General features: G+C 43.9%; 1 protein-coding gene across 2 annotated transcripts in view; it reads right to left on the bottom strand.

The window, feature by feature from the left end:
* The window catches only part of ptch1 (patched 1), a 55,261-nt gene that overhangs the window by 24,758 nt on the left and 9,705 nt on the right, over positions 1-20,798 (bottom strand). For both annotated transcript variants that reach the window (XM_069699553.1, XM_069699554.1), the window contains exons 3-12: positions 10,764-10,953; positions 10,299-10,368; positions 10,056-10,147; positions 8,421-8,619; positions 8,153-8,274; positions 5,672-5,819; positions 4,259-4,390; positions 3,900-4,055; positions 3,417-3,515; positions 1,978-2,103 (exon numbers count right to left, since the gene is read on the bottom strand). In XM_069699553.1, the coding sequence (XP_069555654.1) occupies positions 1,978-2,103; positions 3,417-3,515; positions 3,900-4,055; positions 4,259-4,390; positions 5,672-5,819; positions 8,153-8,274; positions 8,421-8,619; positions 10,056-10,147; positions 10,299-10,368; positions 10,764-10,953 (1,334 nt within the window). The remainder of the gene's footprint in view (positions 1-1,977; positions 2,104-3,416; positions 3,516-3,899; positions 4,056-4,258; positions 4,391-5,671; positions 5,820-8,152; positions 8,275-8,420; positions 8,620-10,055; positions 10,148-10,298; positions 10,369-10,763; positions 10,954-20,798) is intronic.

Here is a 20,798-nt window from a genome sequence, read left to right on the forward strand (position 1 = left end):
ACTCTGCTTTTTGAAACACTCAGAAGTACATAGTATGTTAAGTGATAGTTTCAGTCAGTCAAAAAGCTGACGTAGTAGTTATATGACGTGTAGAAGGGGGTCGAGTTGTAGCCTGTTCAACATCCACATGGAAATTAAATGAATAACATGGTTACCTAATTGGCTAAAGTTTCACACAGCCAACCTTTATGCAATCTACTCTACATGTTCGTAACGCCGTGGATTCGATTAGCTAACTTTAAAAACTCCTGTTCATCACCACAATATGCATAACGGGCTGGAAAGACATCACGTGAGAAGAAGTGCGCAAACACAGACGTAAGGTCCATATTCCACTATCCTGATCGTGTTGGGGAATCAATTAAAATGAGATACACTGAGGTGGCACGATCATGCAGTGGTTAGCACAGTCGCTTCCGGCAAGAAGGTTCTCGAACCTCGGCTGGGGTTTTCGGTGTGGAGTTTGCATGTTCTCTCTGTGCCTTTGTGGGTTTTATCCGGGCACTCCAGCTCCCGCCGTCCAAAGAAAAGCATGTTAGGTTAATTGGTGAGTTGAAATTGCCAGTAGTTGTTAATGAATGTGAGCGTCTATAGTTGTCTGTCTTTTTATCTGTCTTTTTGTGTTGGCTCTGTGATGGACTAGCGGTCTGTCCAGAGTGTACCCTGCCTTTGCCCAGAGTCAGCTGGGTTTCAACACAACAGCAATACATAGTGGATCCAATAAAGTGACGACAGCCTCCTTTAACGATAAAATCAATATGACTTTCCACGAACCAATATTATAAGTCCCACATTGACCCGAACACCAAGCTGATGTGTCATTCAAAACCTGTTTTTTTGCAGCCCACACATGTTTATATATATATTTTTTATATTTATGTTTTGTTTTCTAGCTCTATTCTTCTATTTATTATACTGCTGCAAAGACTCAGCCTGCATACAGTAGCCATCAAAGGATTAATCCAACCATATCCTCTCCTCACAGGATGTATCACTGTGACTGAGTGAGTGTTTAAATGAAATAACAGTTCAGAAATTATTGGAGGCATTTTGTCAGACGTCACTTTCTGTACTAGTTTTCACTGTTCTGGTGACGTCTATAATTACTGACAGATGTTAGAGAAGTCAGAGCTCCCCTCTGGATCCCCCACCTTTGCACATACACACACGCGCACAAACAACTAGGCCATTGCTTTTCAAACCTCCCACACAGATACTACACTCACACATACACATGAGCGTGAGGATATGCGAGTACACACACACACACACACACACACACACACACACACACACACACACACACACACACACACACACACACACACACACACACACACACACACACACACACACACACACACACACACACACACACACACACGCAGAGGGATTCAGTTACATGGACCTCAGCCACAATCTGGACAGACACCGGGCCAACCACTAAACAGCCTCAAAGAAGGAGGGCGGGATGGATTTAACAAAACACACACTCCTCCTCATGCACACACAGACACATACACACACCTTCAATTTGATGAATGAAATCAATAAAACAGTCTGGAGAAATCTGGAGCCAATGAGGACTGGAACAGGACTATTAGTGAGTGAGAGGCCCCACACGACTGAACACACACACACACACACACACACACACACACGCACGCACGCACACACACACACACGCACGCATGCACGCATGCACACACACACACGCACGTACATACGTACACACACACACACACTGATGACAGCGACTCAAGCTACCCTTTCACACATCGACAAAGCACACGTATGCACTATGTGCATGCACAAACACATGCAGAGGTAAAGGTACACCACATGCGCACACGCGCGCGCACACACACACACACACACACACACACACACACACACACACACACACACACACACACACACACACACACACACACACACACACAGAGAGAGTGAAAGACAGAGAAACACACATCATACCTGTAGAGAAAAGGCTCTGAGCGCTGGGATGGGGATGAGGGCTGCCATGAAGAATGCCGTGACATTACTGATAGAGGTGAGGGCCACGCTGGCCCCTGTCCTCTTCAGACACTCCCCCGTACGGTCCTGACACAGACAGACAGAGAGAGAGAGGGAGATGAAAGGAAAAGCATTCTGAAACTTCTGATGAGACCTTAGCCAAAGGCAAACGTGTAATACTTGAGATTATGTACAATCATCTTAACAGTGATATGACTGACAGTGATTGCACTGTTTCTTGAAGTCCTGAAGTGCTTAGGCAATCCACCTGGGTCTGTATACTTTTGTTTGAAGTGTGTAAAAAAAGGCACGAAGAACAACATGACTAAACTTTGGTGATATCATTCCTGCCGAACAACTTGAAAAAAAATATTTGCTATAATCAGTATACTCAATGAGAGCAGTGATAAGCATGCACGCAGCCCTGGAAGGGTTGGCGGCATCTGTGTGAAGATTTGAGGACGTGCAGGACCACACAGGGAATGTCTGCAGGCGTGTGTATCTTTGTGTGTGTGTGTGTGTGTGTGTGTGTGTGTGTGTGTGTGTGTGTGTGTGTGTGTGTGTGTGTGTGTGTGTGTGTGTGTGTGTGTGTGTGTGTGTGTGTGTGTGTGTGTGTGTGTGTGAGTGAGTGTGTGTCAGACAGGAGAGATCAGGTTCAGCTCTGTTTAGTTTTCATCTCGGCCGCACAAAGGAAGCTGGGGGATGAGGGAGGCGTAGAGACAAGGGCTAGAAGGGGAGGTCCACAGGGGAAAACAAAAACAAGCAAATACATGCCTGTGTTTTCCCCCTGTGCGGATGAAAAGTTACCACACACACACACACACACACACACACGAGGCCACCGCACATTATTCACATAAATTTTGGGTTCTAAGCTTTTTTTTAACTTTTATTTTATTTCATTTTTTTGTATGGGATTGTGGAGGACACCAATTATTTCTGTTGGTAATATCTATACTTTAAATCACTATGAATGTACAAAGTACTTCTTTAATTTCAAAAATTGACATGAAACACTGAGTAAGATTGTGTAATTTTAAAACACGAGTATTCAATCAAGTAACTTAATATTCATGCAGCGTGTGAAGCAGACTTAAAACAAATTCTGGTTGTTGCATGAGATAATACATGTGACTTTATGAGTATAAAGCTTTGAAGACAAACATCTTCAAAGTCACGACACAGAAACTGAATCAATTATCTAATACTAACTGATGAGATTGGAACAGTTTCATATGAACTGTTACTTAGATAAGTGGGTTGAGTGTGTGGCACATCGAGTTGTTTGATGATCACAGGCACAGACAGGCTTTCACACATTCCTCTAGAGAGTAGATAAGACAGTAGATGAGGTAGGAGCAGGGAGAACAGAAGCAGGTGAGCCTGGATGTGTGCCTCACCTCGAAAGGGATCCTCTTGTTCTGTCCGGTCTCACTGAAGGCGTGAGCGAGCAGGAAGACATCATCCACTCCGACTCCCAGAGCCAAGAAGGGGAGCACCTGTAGCGCAACACAACAGGCTTCATGAGCTGATGCAGAGCAGCCAGAACCACACATCACTACAGATACTCGCTCAAATAATATCCAGTATAATACAAGGCTATGTTAGGATAACAATGATATTGTTATGTGGTGTTAATAATCAAGCACTCTGAATTAAACCACAACACATTTTTGGCCCTAAACTAAATTTGTCTGAAGCATCAAGGATCAAAAACTGGCATCAGATCTCCTATTTCAGTATCTTAATGAGGCAGTTGTTTTGAGCAGGATATAAAAGCTGGCCTAACGTGTTCACTCTGTGTTTCGTGTCTTTTGTGAGTGCGAGTCGCAGGATTCGATCTCTACTAACCGGTGGCCCAGAGTGTCACGTGTGTGAGTTACCTGCGTGGTGGCCGCATTGAAGGAGATGCCCAGGAGAGAGCAGAGGCCCAGACCAGCTGCCACAGAGAGTGTCACTAGCAGGACACCCGCCAGCCCTACGGCCCCCTGAGACTTGGCACAGTCCCACCTCAGCATGGTCAGACACGCATAGGCCAGCTGGACACAAACAGAAAACAAGCAAACCATTCATGAATCACGCCGTTACGTGTGTAACTCAGTCATTACAATGGACACATTCCCTTCTCTTTTATTTGGTTACTATAACCTGATTTTGTCTTCTTCAGTCCAAGACTCGTAACATTCAAGAAAGATTGAACTCCAAAAATATATTTTCCTCTTTATTAGGGCTATGGTCTTACCATCAGCAGGTACCCGCTGGCCACACGGATGACACTGATGTCAGAGAAAGACTTGAGAATATCTTCCAGAGTGGTGGTTGTGAAAGACAAGACCTTCTGAGAGGAATTTGCTGCCACACTCTGCAGCACTGCCTAAAAAGAGACATAAATGGAAATAGATATAAAGAAGGGGAGGGAGGAAGAAGTTTTTGTAAAAAAAACAAAAAACAAGTGCACTTGCCCCTGATTTGCAGGAGAATAATATTAATCTTTCTTATTTACTACTTCAAGTTTTCTTCATTGGTACCTGGGGGTACATTTGTATTTCAGATGGAAGATTATGCACTCAACAGTTAAAAAGCAAGACGACACAGTGACACTAATATTCATCCATTATTGATTGAAAGATATTTGGTGCTTGCAATCTGTTTTCTGACCAGTTTGATAAATAATATTTGATATATATAATAACTACAGCTCATCCCATGTGTCATGAACAGGGAGCTGTGCCTCCTGTATGAGAATCTGCAGACGGTACCATGACCCATCCTCTTGCTCTCTTACTATCTCAGAGCAGACAGATGGCTTCAACATTGAACTGCAGTAACTGCTCAGTGGGGAGTAATGCTGGCTGACACACATTAGGAAACACGCACTAGATCACACACACACTCCACTCGCACCCACGTGTAAATTCGCACATGTGTCAGGCACATACCGACATGCATGCACATTCTTGCAGTCACGCCTAAAAGTGCATAATGTACACCAACAACACACACACAGTCACCATATTTGGAATGCTTTTCTACTTTTATGTTTGCCATTGATTATAAAGAATAAACCAAATTTGAATAAATGGTTTTCCACCAGTGATCCCTGAGCCCACACACACACACACACACGCACACACACACGCACGCACACACACACACACACACAAGGTCACACTGTGTGGAACAGAGGTAGGGGCCCCCCAAAACAAAGACCAGATGATGTCACACATGAGCCACCAATGGGGCCACAGCTGGGAAAGCGATTGTGTGAACTTTTGAGTGTGTTTGCGTGTGTTTGTGTGTTGAGTTAAGAGAGAGAGAGAGAGAGAGAGAGGGAACAAGAGTGCGAGAGAGAGAAGAAAAAGAGAGATATCCAGCACTCCCTTAATGTATTCCAGACATGCTCACCCTGTTGCTCTATTGCTCCTCTCCACTGAGCAGTGAGAGGGAAGCTTCAGACCTGTACCACACACCAACAGTGGTTCTAGTATCTATCAGGGGCCCGGGCTTTGGATGGGGCCTTTTCATGTTCACCTGTATCCGGCCGGTGATTTACAGTGTGGTTGTAGAGGATTTAGGGTAGATTTCTTTCCTCTTTTCTCTTCCCTTTCTCTCTTTTCTGAATCTCTCTCTCATTTCTGAGCGTTTTGGCCCTTACCTCAGAGTATTTCCTCTGCCAGGCTTCCAGTATAGCTGCAGCCTTTTCTTCATTCCAGTTGATGTGGGAAACCTCGTCGTAGCGCCGAAAGTGCTCAAACATCTGCTTGGGAGTCATCAGCTGGAACATGGTCTGTAAGGCCTGGGCACTAGAGAGGAGGGAAGGAAGAAGGGTGGCAGAGTGAGAGGGAGGGAAACATGGAAAGGATGAAAGAGGGAGAACAAAAAGGAGGAGGTCAATGAGGTGCAAGCGGTCAGTGACAGCATCACGTTGACACTGGAAGATCGACGAGGTGATGAGCTGGCTTTCTGGACTGTGCAAAAAACATGTAAATCAAAACTTGGATTTTTTTTAAATTTTTTTTATTTTTTAAGTGTACAAAACATATCAATCAGTATTTTTGTTTGATTCCACAGATAAGAAGTGAAAATGCTGGATCTTGGGCAAGCTTTGAACTCATGAGGCTTAACAGATTTGGTGTCAAGCTAACTGTCTTTTAGGAGCACCAAACCAACAGGACCGTGACAGATGCTGAAAACATGGAATCATACCAGAAACCAAAAATGCCAAAACTCAAAATGTGCTTCATTTCTGATCAAGGATATCCCACAACAGAGAAAGTGATAGTTTAACCAGCAAAAGAAGAGAAAAAAAAAAAGTTAAATAGATCAAAACCACAATGCCTGGAGCACAGTGGATAACAGTCATCATGACCAATGTTGTATTAAGTTAATTTGCCATATTGGCATTGTATTGCTCCATATGATGTGACTACTGCCAAGAGACTGACTTCATTACATTACTACGCAGCACAAACATCTTCTCATTAAGCTGACTATAATGTATATACTGCAGCTATAAATAATCACGTCAAGAAGTTTGTGGAGTATTTTCTAGTTAACTGATTAATTCTTTGGTCTAAAAAAATGAAATAAAGTTTTTGAGAACCAACAGGGACATAGTTTTATATAACCAAACCTCAAAGATTTACAGAGTTGAGCAAAATAAAATAGCAACAATATTATATTGTATTTTAGGTCCATTAAGGACTGCAATGATTAACAATGTTTTTGGTCATTGTTTTCTGTAAATCAAAAAGACAATAGAAATGTGTGCTTACATATTTACTGATCTAAAACAAATTCCTTTATTTATTACTCTCCCCCAACATGCTTCAGATTCACGATCCTGCTACAAGACTTCTGACTACGAGGGTCATCATATCCAGTGTAATGATGTGTGCACATTCTTAATGTCCGCATTAGGAAGGCAATAAAATAACATAATTGATTAGTTATTTTCTAATGACTCTGGACTAGAGTGCAGCTTATGAACAGTCGTTCAGTCACACTCTGTATTTTCAAATCCTAAAATTTTACGAAGCAAAGGAGGAGACATCAACCTGTCATTCTCTTCATGAATGTGATCTCTGTAATGCGGCGATAATCACGGTAATGGTGGCAGTCGGTAAACAAGATGTAGAAATTGAGTGCCAGCAGTAACAGCCCAGTGCAGAGAGCAGCTACCACACACACACACACACACACACACACACACACACACACACACACACACACACACACACACACACACACACACACACACACACACACACACACACACACACACACACACACACACACACACGCACAGACACTTTAATGACCCAAACCTGCCAGGAAAAAACACAACAACAAAACACAAACAACGCACCCCACTGTACTCTGTGACCAGTACGTGTGTGAATATGCATGTGTGGTTTTGCCTTTGTGAGTACATGCATGTGGCTGCACCATCCAAACTGCAACTTAACATGAAAGTGTTTGGATAAATAATTTGTGTAGCTTTACCATGTTAAAGGGAGCTTCTTATTGCTGAATAAAATGCCTGTGTTTTTAATTCATATGTAAATGTGATGTTTTTTACTGACATAAAATCAGTGTGTAACACAATAACTGACTGTAATGTTTTCTTTTCTGCTGTGACATGTTTATTTCATCCTTAAAACTGTGTGTATTACATGTCTGTATAAATCTATTAGCTTGGGCTTGGTGCTTGTGCTGAAATTAAGTCCATGTACCCCAAATCGCTGTATATTTGGACAACCTAGCCAGGCCATAGATCATTCTGTGTACGTGCACGTGTGTGTGTGTGTGTGTGTGTGTGTGTGTGTGTGTGTGTGTGTGTGTGTGTGTGTGTGTGTGTGTGTGTGTGTGTGTGTGTGTGTGTGTGTGTGTGTGTGTGTGTGTGTGTGTGTGTGTGTGTGGGCAGTGTCCACGCAGAGCAGCCAGCGCTGAGCAGGAACAGCTGGAGCTCTAAGATTTCACTGGAATCTGCTAATGACTGCGAGATTTATAGCACAGCGCACACACACGCACACGTCGCTTCAGAGAGCATAGGAGAACAAAAAACACACAGTCTTTCCAGAATAAGCGCTGTCGTGATCACTGCAGTGTTTATGAAGGTGTGCATGTCTGTTACCTGAGCAGGGGTCCGCTGCCGTTCTTGGTGGTCCCTCCTACAATCAGTTCCTCCTGCCAGTGCATGTACTTCCTGGACAGACCATGGCAGCCGCCACTCAGGGCCCGCGCCACATCGAATGGCTGTTGCAATAAAAGCAACAGGCGAGAAAATAACTGTCAGCAGCTAATCACAGACTGAAGACTTTATGTTTGACCAAAATGTATAAATGGTGCATGCATTCACAGATTTTTAGAGCCGAAAAATTCAAGGTGAGGTGGGTTCCTACCTTGGTTGAGTTCTTATTGGGTGCAGTGAGGGGGCAGCCAGGGTCAGTGGGGTTCAGACAGGGTCTATCCATGTAGCCGTGCCCGATGTCTGCCTTTTCCAACATGTCCTCAAAGCCTTCCACGGCAAATTTTGCCCTTCGTAAGTCCTCAAGTAACTCCTTCGGGTCGAAGTTGGTCCACTGTAGCGGCCCTTTACCTCTGCAAAGTTAAAATCAAACACAAGTATGGTTACAGTTAGGATAGTGTTACTCATAATCTGGTTAATTTAAGACCGCACAACCAATCTGACTGAGGGCTGATGAATTAATGAGTATAATTATCATAACCACCTTAATTAATGTCCAAAATTTAAAAAATCTGCTGGAAATGTACTGTTTTATCAGCTTTATCTACATTATCTTTCTGTTCTTATACAAGTGCTTGGTTGGTTAGATTGTAAAATATATTGAGAGTGTCTGTTTAATGTGTGTTAATGTATTTTGTTGAACTGGTCTGTAGGATACTTGTTTTATCAGTATGATCAGGGTGATAAAAAAAAAATGATAAAAGAAGTAAACCAAAAGAGATAAGTGTGCTCATGTTTGGGTTGCATTTGTCAGATGTTCAGGTGTAATCACTCCCAAATTTTATCTTGCATAACAGTCAGATTTCTGAAAGCAGGAACAAAATCTCTCTCTTGCTAGGTGACAGGATATAATACGTGGAGATCGTTTCCCATCATGCAAAGGGTGAATTGCTGCTCCAAATCAGACCTCATCTCTCTATGCTCTCTATTCCTCACACATTCCAATCTCTCTTTCTCTGAATCTCTCTCTCTCTCTGTCATTCAGACTACATTGTATGTGCCTAACCAGGCTTGGGTTATTATTCCCAGCCTCCCAACCAGAACATAGTAAAAACCTTATTTACCATCTTAGAGCAAAGGGGACATGCACACGCACGCACGCACGCACGCGCACAAACACACACACACACACACACACACTGATGACAGCGACTCAAGCTACCCTTTCACACATCGACAAAGCACACGTATGCACTGATGGCAATGGATCACACTATGTGCATGCACAAACACATGCAGAGGTAAAGGTCTGCTGAGTATTACTGTAGCAGCAGGCCATTAGCAACAGAACTACCAGACAATGGTGTGAGGCCCAGGGCTGGAGAGAAACCATCGCCAGCGATACGCATGCCAGCAACCACTACAATAGAGCCTTCAGAGGGGACGAGTTCAGGACACACGCACACGCACATGCGAACTCACACACGGAAACACACACACGTTTCTCAGTGGTGTCTCTTTGGATGGATTGAGTGCGTTAGAGCAGCCTCTACTTCAGACGTAAAAACAAGATCTCCTCCTCCTCACTCTGAGTTGGAAACAACCTGAACATACTGTTAACATACACTGATGCCATAACCAATACTCAGCACTTATTGTCAACAAAACAACATTTCAATCAGTGTGTCAACTGGCCTCACAGTAAGTAAAGCCATTATGTGAGCTTTGTGGCTTTAAGCTTGAAAGAGATCGGTCAATCTAATGATATGCCGTGTTGGCATGTTGTGATAACGCCTAAACACCATATAATACATATTATGTCTGGTAGCAAGAGGTTACATGTACTTACGGGAGGTAGCCCATTCCAGACTGGAGCTTAGCTCCCTCCCAGAAACAGTCCAAAGGGGTGATGATGAGGCAGGGATGTAGGTTTTCTATGATCTAATTGGATAAAGACACAGCAGGATTGACACAACAGGAAGTGTTGACAAAAAAACAACAACACATTGAGCAGTCCGATTTCCATATGATCCAGAGAGTAAAATGCTAAGTACCAATTAATAAAGGTCATGGTGCCCCATTTGCATCTTACCTGATCCATAAAATGAGCTTCTGTGACTAGTTCTCCTGATTTGTAGCATAAGTTTTCTAATTTCCATTGTCTGTAAAAGAAAAAGAAAAACAGTTTGTTTAGTTTTTCAACAGAAATAAAAAACACTGAGCCCCTTAGGCTGAACTGAACAAATGCTGCTAAATCTGTCATCATTATGAAGTACTGCAGGCATGCACTGACATAATATTAGATACTGTGCAGCTCATTATATAACAACACAGATAAATACTAACTCGGAGATTACCCCAGGGGTCAGCAGAAACTTCAAGCTTCACATAATTGTTGCATAGCTTTTGTTTTTTCATTATATTAAACTGTCCTTTGGGTTAAATTGTGATTTCTTATTTTCGATACATAAACCTGACTTGAAGTGTCCAGAACTGGAAAATATAATGCCGACAGACAAGACCAGAGCACATGGGACGCTACGGAATAGTTAATTACCTGTTATAAAGGTAAACATGAACTCTGCTGGCTCGGATAGCTGACTCCAGGTGCTGCAGGAGGGCATCCACTGTTAGAACGTTGGCTCCCTCCTCCCGTGGCGTCTGGATCATCAGCTGAGGGTTAAACATGGCCTCCTCACCTATCTTCTGTCGCGTGTACTTCAGCTCCTGGTTCACACGCCCACCAACTGGACAGAGAAGAGTGAATTTGAACTTGCTTAGTCAAACCCTTTGAGCAAATATCCAAACACACTATTCAAGTACATTTATATTGGATCTTACATTGTTATAGAAGAGAGCTATTAGAGGTTTCCACCCATGCACGCAAAAGCTGTTTCTGCTGCAAAAAGAAACTCAATACCACATCTTGTCTTCAGCAATCTCTTCCAACGGTTAAGAAAGTCTCTACATAAGAGAAGAAAGTTAATTAAAGTTGCTATTTTTGTCTCGTTCCCTGTCTCCAGCAGGGGGCGCTGGCGAGCCGTTTGGCCATGCCAACTTGCAAAACACATCAGATGTATGTCTCACCACGCCGGATGTATGTGACACGTTTTGTGAGGTTTCAAGCATCCTTTGACCTTAAACATCAACTTCCTGTGTCACAGCGAGACATCCAACTTTGCCGCATGGTCATGGCAACGCCCATTGACATAGTCGAACGAATGTCTCAATATATCATCCACTACATGTTCAGGTTATTGTGACCCAACTTTAGGTTCATGTGATCAACCAGCTCGACGTAGCATGTGAAAGTATGAAAAGTGTCATTTCCAGTGGCCAACAGGGGGCGCTATGACTATGAGTGAATATTAACCCACAGGGGTCTTCAGGGCGGGGCTGTTATCATACCTGTGATGTTTGGAGAAGGTCGGTCCATGTACATAAGATTTAAAGCAACTCGTAGTTTCATGGCGAGACGTTCAAAATGGCCGCCTCTCACGGGCACACACATCGACAAAAACGAATTATTTTAAGAAGATTTAATCCCAAACATGTTTTCTATCCATAGAACCTAAATTCAAGTCGGTCCGACAAAATCCCTCGGAGGAGTTCGACAAAGTACGACGTGTCAGAATTGGCCGAAATGGCGACTAAATTCAAAATGGTGGACTTTCTGTCGAGTTGACGTAACGGTGCAATGTAACTTTTTTGTGCGTCTAGGTGTGATACACGTGTCCACCGGATTTCGCGAATTTAGGTAAATGTGGCCGCTGGGGCATCTCTTTAGGGGGCGCTCTCGAGCCATTTGGCCGCGCCCACTCGCGACTACACTAGAATAAGAACTTTTTCGCCGGGAGACAAATGCGTATCCACTTTCATGAGCTTTTGAATATGATAAAGCCTCCAAAAAGGCAAATCACTTTACGTAAGAATAAGAACGTCGAACGTCCAAGAACATTTTAACGAAAAACAATAGCGCTTTCGCACCGATTCTCGGTGCTCGGCCCCTGATGAGAAAATGCCCCAGAGTCCCTCTAAATATGTAAAAATTGAGAAATGATTCAATTGCATTGTTCTGGCCTTGAAAATGTGCTTAAGAAGTACATTTAGGTTAGTTTTTATGACACAAGTTCATACACATCTGCAAAATGGTCAGGACAACACAATAATGCCTCAGACCTATTTCCATTGTAGTCCATGATGCAAGACTGCAGGTGTTTAAATGACATGCTGTCATCAAATCATACCACAAATACAAATTCTAAACTTTCCAGTGAAAGATATTAGAACAGCTTTTGTCCTAAATTACCTGAACACAGTACATTTCAGGGACAAATAACTGACCGAAGGTGAGACAGCCTTAACTGGCCACCACATTCGCACACCCACCAGCAGCGGCATTATGTGCTGAAACGTGTGCGGCTCGAGAGGTGATCCTCTGTCCTTTCTGCAAAGTAAAACCCAAGGACATCTCAGCCTGGCCCCAACATTATCAGACTTGTATCTTATTTAAGCACTTTGCTTCCAGTGAGCTTGTAACACCACAATGCCAAACATCCTAACTCCTTTGAATCCACAGGAGTAACATCACCCCGACAAATCCACGTTTCACAAACAGCTCAATGCTTCTACTCAAATTTGCTAACAAGTCAGCAGCGCCAAACCATGTTGAGGGCATATGTGTGTGACACTGTGTGTGTGTGTGTGTGTGTGTGTGTGTGTGTGCGTGTGTGATAGAGAGAGAGGCTCTCTTCCAGGCTTTGCTCCCAGTATCGTGGTGAGACTAAGCCCTGTGCGTGCGCTCTGAGCTCTGAGCTAGCCCGAGCTACAAAAGCAGCCTTTCAGGCCCTTTAGCTGCCCTGCTCCACCCCAGTACAGCCAAGGAAAGTCTGGCAAAGTCTCCCTCACACACACACACACACACACACACACACACACGAACAAATGCAGGCAATTACAGTCGTGCAAGGATGGGCAACATCCCACATTTTCAGTCAAAAGACGAACAAAAAAATGTCCCATAATTTTGTTTTTTTGCATGTTTTGAACTCAAGACAGAGATTTGTGTGTGTGTGTGTGTGTGTGTGTGTGTGCGCGTGCGTGTTCATATGCATCCTTCAGCTCAGTGTATCTGTGTCTGATTTACGAGCAGAGGATTTGAGCCTTTCCATCATCGGCGACTAAACGTGCGGTGAAAGCTCGAGCAATTTACAGTCATCTCCTTTCACTTGGTCACACACACACACACACACACACACACACACACGCACACATGAAAAATGTGCAGTGAAAGATCTGACTGTGTGAAAAATCTGTAACATTTTATTGTGCTTTAATCCAATTTAACAATTCTGCACAATTTGTGCAACAGTAGGCCTGGATTGATTATTTTTAGTCCATTGTAATGGCATTAAAGTTGAACATAAGCATGCCTGTTCTGCTGGGGTGGACCACCCAGTCAGACCAATGGAACAGGGGGGGGGAGGGGGTCATGTCTTGGGGCATTAGGAAAACACACTTGATTTCTTTTTTTCTGGACCCAAACAGCATTCCCATCTGATCCTGTCTGAAGGCATGTTTATAATACTCATCATTAATAGCAGGCCTAGGCTAACTGGAGCGACATGCTTTCCACTGCTAGGCCAGCTCCGCAGCTACGTTACACCACCCCTCCCTTCAAAGGAGCTCGCATGGAACTGATTAAGACCCGACGCACACTGACAGTGCACTAACAAGTCAACTTGTCTGATGCACTCAACGCTCGGAGGCAAAGCTCGCCCGAGGCTCGGCTTAAGTGCACTGTGCCAAGAGGAAGAATGGGAACACAGGTAGAGAGAGAGAGAGGAGTACATCCATTTTCAGTGCGGTTCAATGCGAAGCAGGGAGATGAAGAAAGGTCTGATTGAAAAAAGATGGGAGGCTCATGGTTAGAAAGAACTCACTGTCTGTTCTAAACTCTTTCCAAGTCGTCGACTGCCACCCAAAGACCTTGAGTTTACAGCAAGCAGTGAGGAATGGGACAAGTCAAAGGAATGTACTCTCTCTCGACAGGAAACAGCACATTACAGCCTCAGGCTCAGAGAATTCCACACTTCACGAGGTTACAAAGTTTTGGGGTCAACACTCACACAGCCTTGGGGTGAAATTAACACCCCAGCTGGACCAAGAAAATGTGTGCGCGAGTGCACACACACACTGTTGCGTACGTGATAGCGTGTGTGTACACACAGCTGTGTTTCTTCAATGACACATATTCCCATATTCCTTCTCCTCAGAAAACTGGTTGACCCGAGCATGTGTTGATGTCTCGAAGGTGTCCCGCGCCAGGCTCAGCTGCTGTGACCAAAAGAAAGTGTCACTGACTTTCAAATGTTTCCTCTGCCAGTTCAGCTTCTTGGTGACTTGCTTTCTCATCCTTATTCTGGCCTTCCTGCAGCACCTCCTCCTCTTTCAACAGATTTACTTTGATTATGCTTCTGGCTAATAACCTATAACCATGTGATGTTACCAGAGCCCAAAGTAAGACTTTAAATGAGCTCACCTGCTCTGACAAAAAGCAAAAGAAAATGAAAATACAAAACATACAAGGACATTCAGAGGAAAAAAAACCAAAACATCCACACTAGAAATTTGTGGCATTTTTAAACAAGACATAACTCCAATTTTTTTTGCAATTATCAAATTTAGCATTAATCATAATTTTACAGGTTGTATGCTTTTCAAATGTGAAGACTTGCCATTTCTTAGGTCTTCTGTGATAATTACTCTAACTTGGCCTGTGGGACATAGAAATCTATTATTTTTGGACTCATTATAGATCTAACATTTAATCAAGAAAATAAATCGGGAGATGATTCATAGTTGCATCCCTGAATCAGTTATTTGACTCATCATATCACTGAGGAGTTCATGTGCACGGCCACCTGTGTATGTGAGCTGCTTGTGTAAGCGTTACTAACGATTGATGAATTATTAAGAGAAGAGAAGAGAAGAGAAGAGGCTTATGTATGTCACTGTAGTGGAGCCCTCAGTGTGGGTATTCAGTATTGTTGCATAACATTAACCCCTGGTCCCCCCTATTCTCAAAGTAAAGGAATGAGGGGCGGTGGGCACGAAAGGAGAGAAAGTAGGTTTCTAAGGAACTGACATCACCCCCTTCCTCCTTTCAGCTCTGAACTCCCCCCTCCCCCCCACCCCCTCCTCTTTATACTCTCATTTTCTCTCTCTTTGCTCTATTCAGCTCTGCTCTCTGATTGGCCAGATCATGATGGCAATCAGCCCGGCCCCTCTGTCAAAGCCAGCCCACCCCCCTTTTCCCCTCACCCAATTTTCTCTTTTCCATGCAACACACAACAGCGGAGCCGCACCCCCTGCACATCTCTTATGTCTGACAACGGAAGCAACCCGCACTTTCAAGGAAAACATGCACCACCACCAGCAAAACTACTCCCACAACTCTGGTGTGCGATGCTGGTGTTAAACCAAACTAAAGAGGAAACAACAGTTTATCTATCCCTGAATATATCTGCACGTGTATTGACAAATACCAAAAACAAGGTTCTCTTTGCTAGATCACATACAGATGTCTGATATAACGTTTGATCTTAATGTAAGATGCTAAAGGGCTCATTTATATATGTGCAAGACATTATTCATGCACACAAATACACTGTATGTACATGCATGTGGCTAAACACATCTTTGTGTGTGCGTGTCTGTGGGTGTGTGTCTGTGTGCAGAGAAAGGATTAGCTGGATTAGGCCCCATCTCAGCAGGGACCCCCTGTGGTGAGGAGGAAGCCCCCCCAAAACCAGGTCATCTCTGCGCTACCAAGTCTTCGGCGACCTCCCATACCCTGAGCCCCACGTACCGCCAAAGGAGTGAAGACACAAACACCGAAAAAACTAAACTGCACTCTGAGAAAGCTACTTGGAAAGCTACTTCTGGAGAGTTGAATTTGAATGTAATGCAACTGTGCTTTTAGAGAAAATGTTTGTTTTGTCATGTAAAAATATGTTTTAACAATGGGAAGTGACACCTGTTGCGTGAGATGTCACGTGTAATGTGATGTGAAAATGCTGCTTAATCACCTATATTTTCACGTTTTCTGATAAGATAATTATTAAAACAGGTTGAAGAATGTCATTGTCCTATATAGCAGATTAGCTGCCAGATAGATTAGCTGAAAGAAAGGGCTTCATGTAGAAAAATCAGGCACAGCTGTTTATGTTCTGGCTGATTTTAAAGTTATTTTAGAGGTTTAGCAATAAAATTTAAAAAAAAAAAAAAACACATATATATATATATATATATACACTGCTCAAAAAAATAAAGGGAACACTTAAACAACACTTTCACCTGCTGTTGTGCAAATGGAACAGACAACAGGTGGAAATGAGGCACTTATCAAGACAACCCCTATAAAGGAATGGTTGTGCAGGTGGTGACCACAGACCATTTCTCTGTCCTCGTCCTTTCTGGCTGATTTTTGGTCACTTTTGCATTTTGCCAGTGCCCTCACCACTAGAGGTAGCATGAGGCGGTGTCTGCAACCCACAGAAGTTGCTCAGGTAGTGAAGCTCATCCAGGATGACACATCAATGCACGCTGTGGCAAGAAGGTTCGCTGTGTCTGTCAGCACAGTGTCAAGAGCACGGAGGAGATACCAGGAGACAGGCCGGTACACCAGGAGACGTGGAGGGGGCCGTAGGAGGACAACAACCCAGCAGCGGGACCGCTATCTGCTCCTTTGTGCAAGGAGGAACAGGAGGAGCACTGCCAGAGCCCTACAAAATGACCTCCAGCAGGCCACTAATGTGCATGTTCCTGCTCAAACTGTCAGAAACAGACTCCATGAGGGTGGTACGAGGGCCCAACGTCCACAAGTGGGGCCTGTGCTTACAGCCCAACACCGTGCAGGGCGATTGGACTTTGCCAGAGAACACCAAGGTGGGCAGCTTCGCCAGGTTCACACTGAGCACATGTGACAGACGTGACAGAGTCTGGAGACACCGTGGAGAACGTTCTGCTGCCTGCAACATCCTCCAGCGTGACCGGTTTGGCGGTGGGTCAGCGATGGTCTGGGGAGGCATTTCTTTGGAGGGCCGCACAGCCCTCCGTGTGCTAGCCAGACTGCTAGCACACTGCCATTAGGTACCGGGATGAGATCCTCAGACCCATTGGAAGACCATATGCTGGTGCAGTGGGCCCTGGGTTCCTTCTGATGCATGACAATGCTCGGCCTCATGTGGCTGGAGTGTCAGCAGTTCTTGAATGATGAAGGCATTGATGCTATGGACCGGCCTTCCCGTTCCCCAGACCTGAATCCAATCCAGCACATCTGGGACATCGTGTCTCGTTCCGTCCACCGACGCCACGTCGCACCGCAGACTGTCCAGGAGTTGACTGATGCTTTGATCCAGGTCTGGGAGGAGATCCCTCAGGAGAACATCCGTCGTCTCATCAGGAGCATGCCCAGGCATTGTAGGGAGTGATACAGGCACGTGGAGGCCTCACACACTACTGAGCCTCATTTTGACTTGTCTTGAGGAATTTCCACAGAAGTTGGATCAGCCTGTGATCTGATTTTTCCACTTTTATTTTGAGTATGATTCTGAATCCAGACCTCCATGGGGTAATGATTTTGATTTCCATTGATCATTCTTGTGTTATTTTGTTCTCAACACATTCCACTATGTAATGAATACAGATTTTCAACTTGAATATTTCATTCATTGAGATCTAGGATGTGTTGTTTAAGTGTTCCCTTTAATTTTTTGAGCAATACACACACACACACACACACACACACACACACACACACACACACACACACACACACACACACACACACACACACACACACACACACACACACACACAGAGAGAGGTGAAACAATGGAGTGCATTTGCTATATTAGGAAACCAAGTTGCATGATTTTACCTTGGATCTTGGTCTGAGTGGTTAGTCTTTCATGTATATTGGTACTTTACATACCTACTGTATGTATATGAAAATACCTTCAGCATATACAGTGTATTCATATAGAAATATTCAGAAAATCTTTTGACAGAGCTGCTTATACTCATTGATTTTCCAGTTAGCCCATTTACCATAGATTAATTAGTTGCATCATTCTCTCTGACATTTCTTATTTGACCTTGCTTGCTCCTTGCTACTGGTCACTCTGCTCAGGTAGTTTCCCACAGCAAGTCCATCCCTTCCTCTCTCCTCTTCCTCCCCAGCTGCTGCTGCCAATCAGCTGGCAGAGCTTTGATCACTAAGTGGAAACCCACCTGTTGCCTTCCTCCATCGTTTGTCTGCGTCATCTTTGTACCATCTGCTGTCACCGTTTCTGTCTCCCACTTTTGTTTCTTGGGTTTTCCTGCCATGTATGTCCTGCCTTATCTGCTGCTTCATATTATATCCTTGCTATAACATACAGACCCACTGAAAACTATGAATGAGTGTCAACAACTCTGCGCCATGAGGCAGGACTTCAGATACGGACTCCTTCATCATTTCATATAACAACAGCTGGATAACAAAACAAAAATTCTGTCAAAGTAGCAACTTTTTTAAGAAACAATCAGCTAAAAATGTTTACTAAATGATCTTATAACTTGGCTTGACTTAAACATTGAGCAACTTTTGCCTTTTCTGGAAACCGGACAATATCTCAAGCTTTATATCGGATGCTGCATTGCATTAGAGAAGGAAACGAATTTCCCTTTACCATCCACATCTACCATTCCAGTATACTTCCAGTATGAAAACTACATGAGCCTTGAATAATACTAAAGTTTTACTGTTTGTGTGCCGTATCGACCCTTTGCAAGTCTAACTAGATTCCAATACTTCTGCTGTCCCTCATGTTTAGAACCAATTTTACATGCGACTTGCACTGTCTGTTGTTGAGGCAGTGTAAAAAGTACAGGCAGTAATAGCTGCAGCACGGTCGCTGTAGCATGGTGGCAGCAGCACACACAGCAGCATACATAACATTAATGGTAGTTTTGAACGTGGGCTCTGCAATGCAGGTGTGCACACAGCCACAAATATGTGATGAAAGGCCTTACTGAGAGCCGAGACCCCATCTGACCTGTGGTGAGCGCCCCTCACTCTCTCCCCCTCTCTCCTGTCAGCTTACAAAGAAAGAGGGGGCTCCCGCAGAGGGAGGGTAAAACAAGCAAGGTGGAAGGTAGGTGATTATAAAAGAAGAGGAAAAAAATGAGTAGGATGGTAGGATGATGGAAAAGAGAGAGAAAGAGATAATGGGAACAGTTTAGGTGCCCTGACGTGCAGCTGTAGCTGAGGATCTCCTCAGCCACACACCCCCGAGCACCCCCCCCCCTCCCCTGCTGACACAAATGTGACACCCCAGCTGCCAACCACTGCCCCCCCCCCCCTGAATCCCCACCCATACCACCAACCCTCACCCCCCATCTGCAGCATTACCATATGTATGCCTCCCCTAGCCCCTGATTATGCTAATCACCTGTCCTGCCCCTGCAGCCCCTAAAATGGGTGTATTTAGCAGTCGGCTGGCTCCCAATGCAGCTTCCCCTGGGCCCGAGGTGTACATTCACACAGTCCTCAATGGGCAGATTCTTCCACGTTGCTGCCTTCATTCAGGTCCCTCTCTCCCCCCCCCCCCCCCAAAAAAAAAGAAAAAAGAAAAAACGTTTTCTGTCCTATTCAATGCCAATGGATTCACAGAGCAGTGGAAAGAAAACCGCTGACAGAAAGTCTGAGCTTGTAGCATGTGCATGCATGTGTGCAGTGGTTGTGGTTCAATTAAAATTGATGTATTAATGCAACCAAGTAGAGATACAAAATTTGATGCTACTGTCAATGTAAGTGATGTAAAACCTATTTTTTAAAATCTCCACACACCCTTTTGTTAAACTAAATAAGAGATCTTAAAAATAATTTGAAGAAAGAAAAAAAAAAATCCTGTGACAACTCTTCTATCAACTGTAGCATTGCTGGGGGGGGGGATCTCATCCTGTATCTGCTGTCAGTACCTGTCAAATTCAAGCCAGGTGAGCCCTCTCCCACTGCTGCATTTACAGCCTTGTGATTGGCCCCCAGCCATAACAGACCGTGACATGAGCCTGAACAGCCAATCTCAGCCAGCCATCTCTTTGTCATTTCCTGTAAAGATGGCCTGTGATTCCAGGTATCCCAGAATCACACATTCCTATGTGTGGAATAGAAAAACACAGGGGTAGAAGCAGAGAGAGTGTGAATGGAAGAAGACGGAAAGACAGAAGGAAATTTCTTTTTCAGGTACTTCATTTATGCATGGAATTTTCTATGGTTCCTTAGGACTTTACAAACAATTATCAATACCTGTGCCAATTCAAAGCAAGAGTATCAGTACAACACCAACACTTAATTTAGTTTTCAATTAAAAAAAAAAAAGAAAGACAGAAAACACATACATCAGTGTTAAACCAGCATTAGTATAGGACAGTGCAACAAACTTTAAACAAAACACTGATAAATTGGCACCTTAGAAAGTTCATGACAAACATGATAGTCCTTTTTACATATTCGAAGTTGCTGGCTACCTGACATGTGGGCATT

The sequence above is a fragment of the Brachyistius frenatus genome, unplaced genomic scaffold (assembly GCF_029030835.1).
Source record: "Brachyistius frenatus isolate BFR_SWC_R1_liver_20210118 unplaced genomic scaffold, ASM2903083v1 Contig_30, whole genome shotgun sequence".
Classification (NCBI taxonomy): Eukaryota; Metazoa; Chordata; class Actinopteri; family Embiotocidae; genus Brachyistius; species Brachyistius frenatus.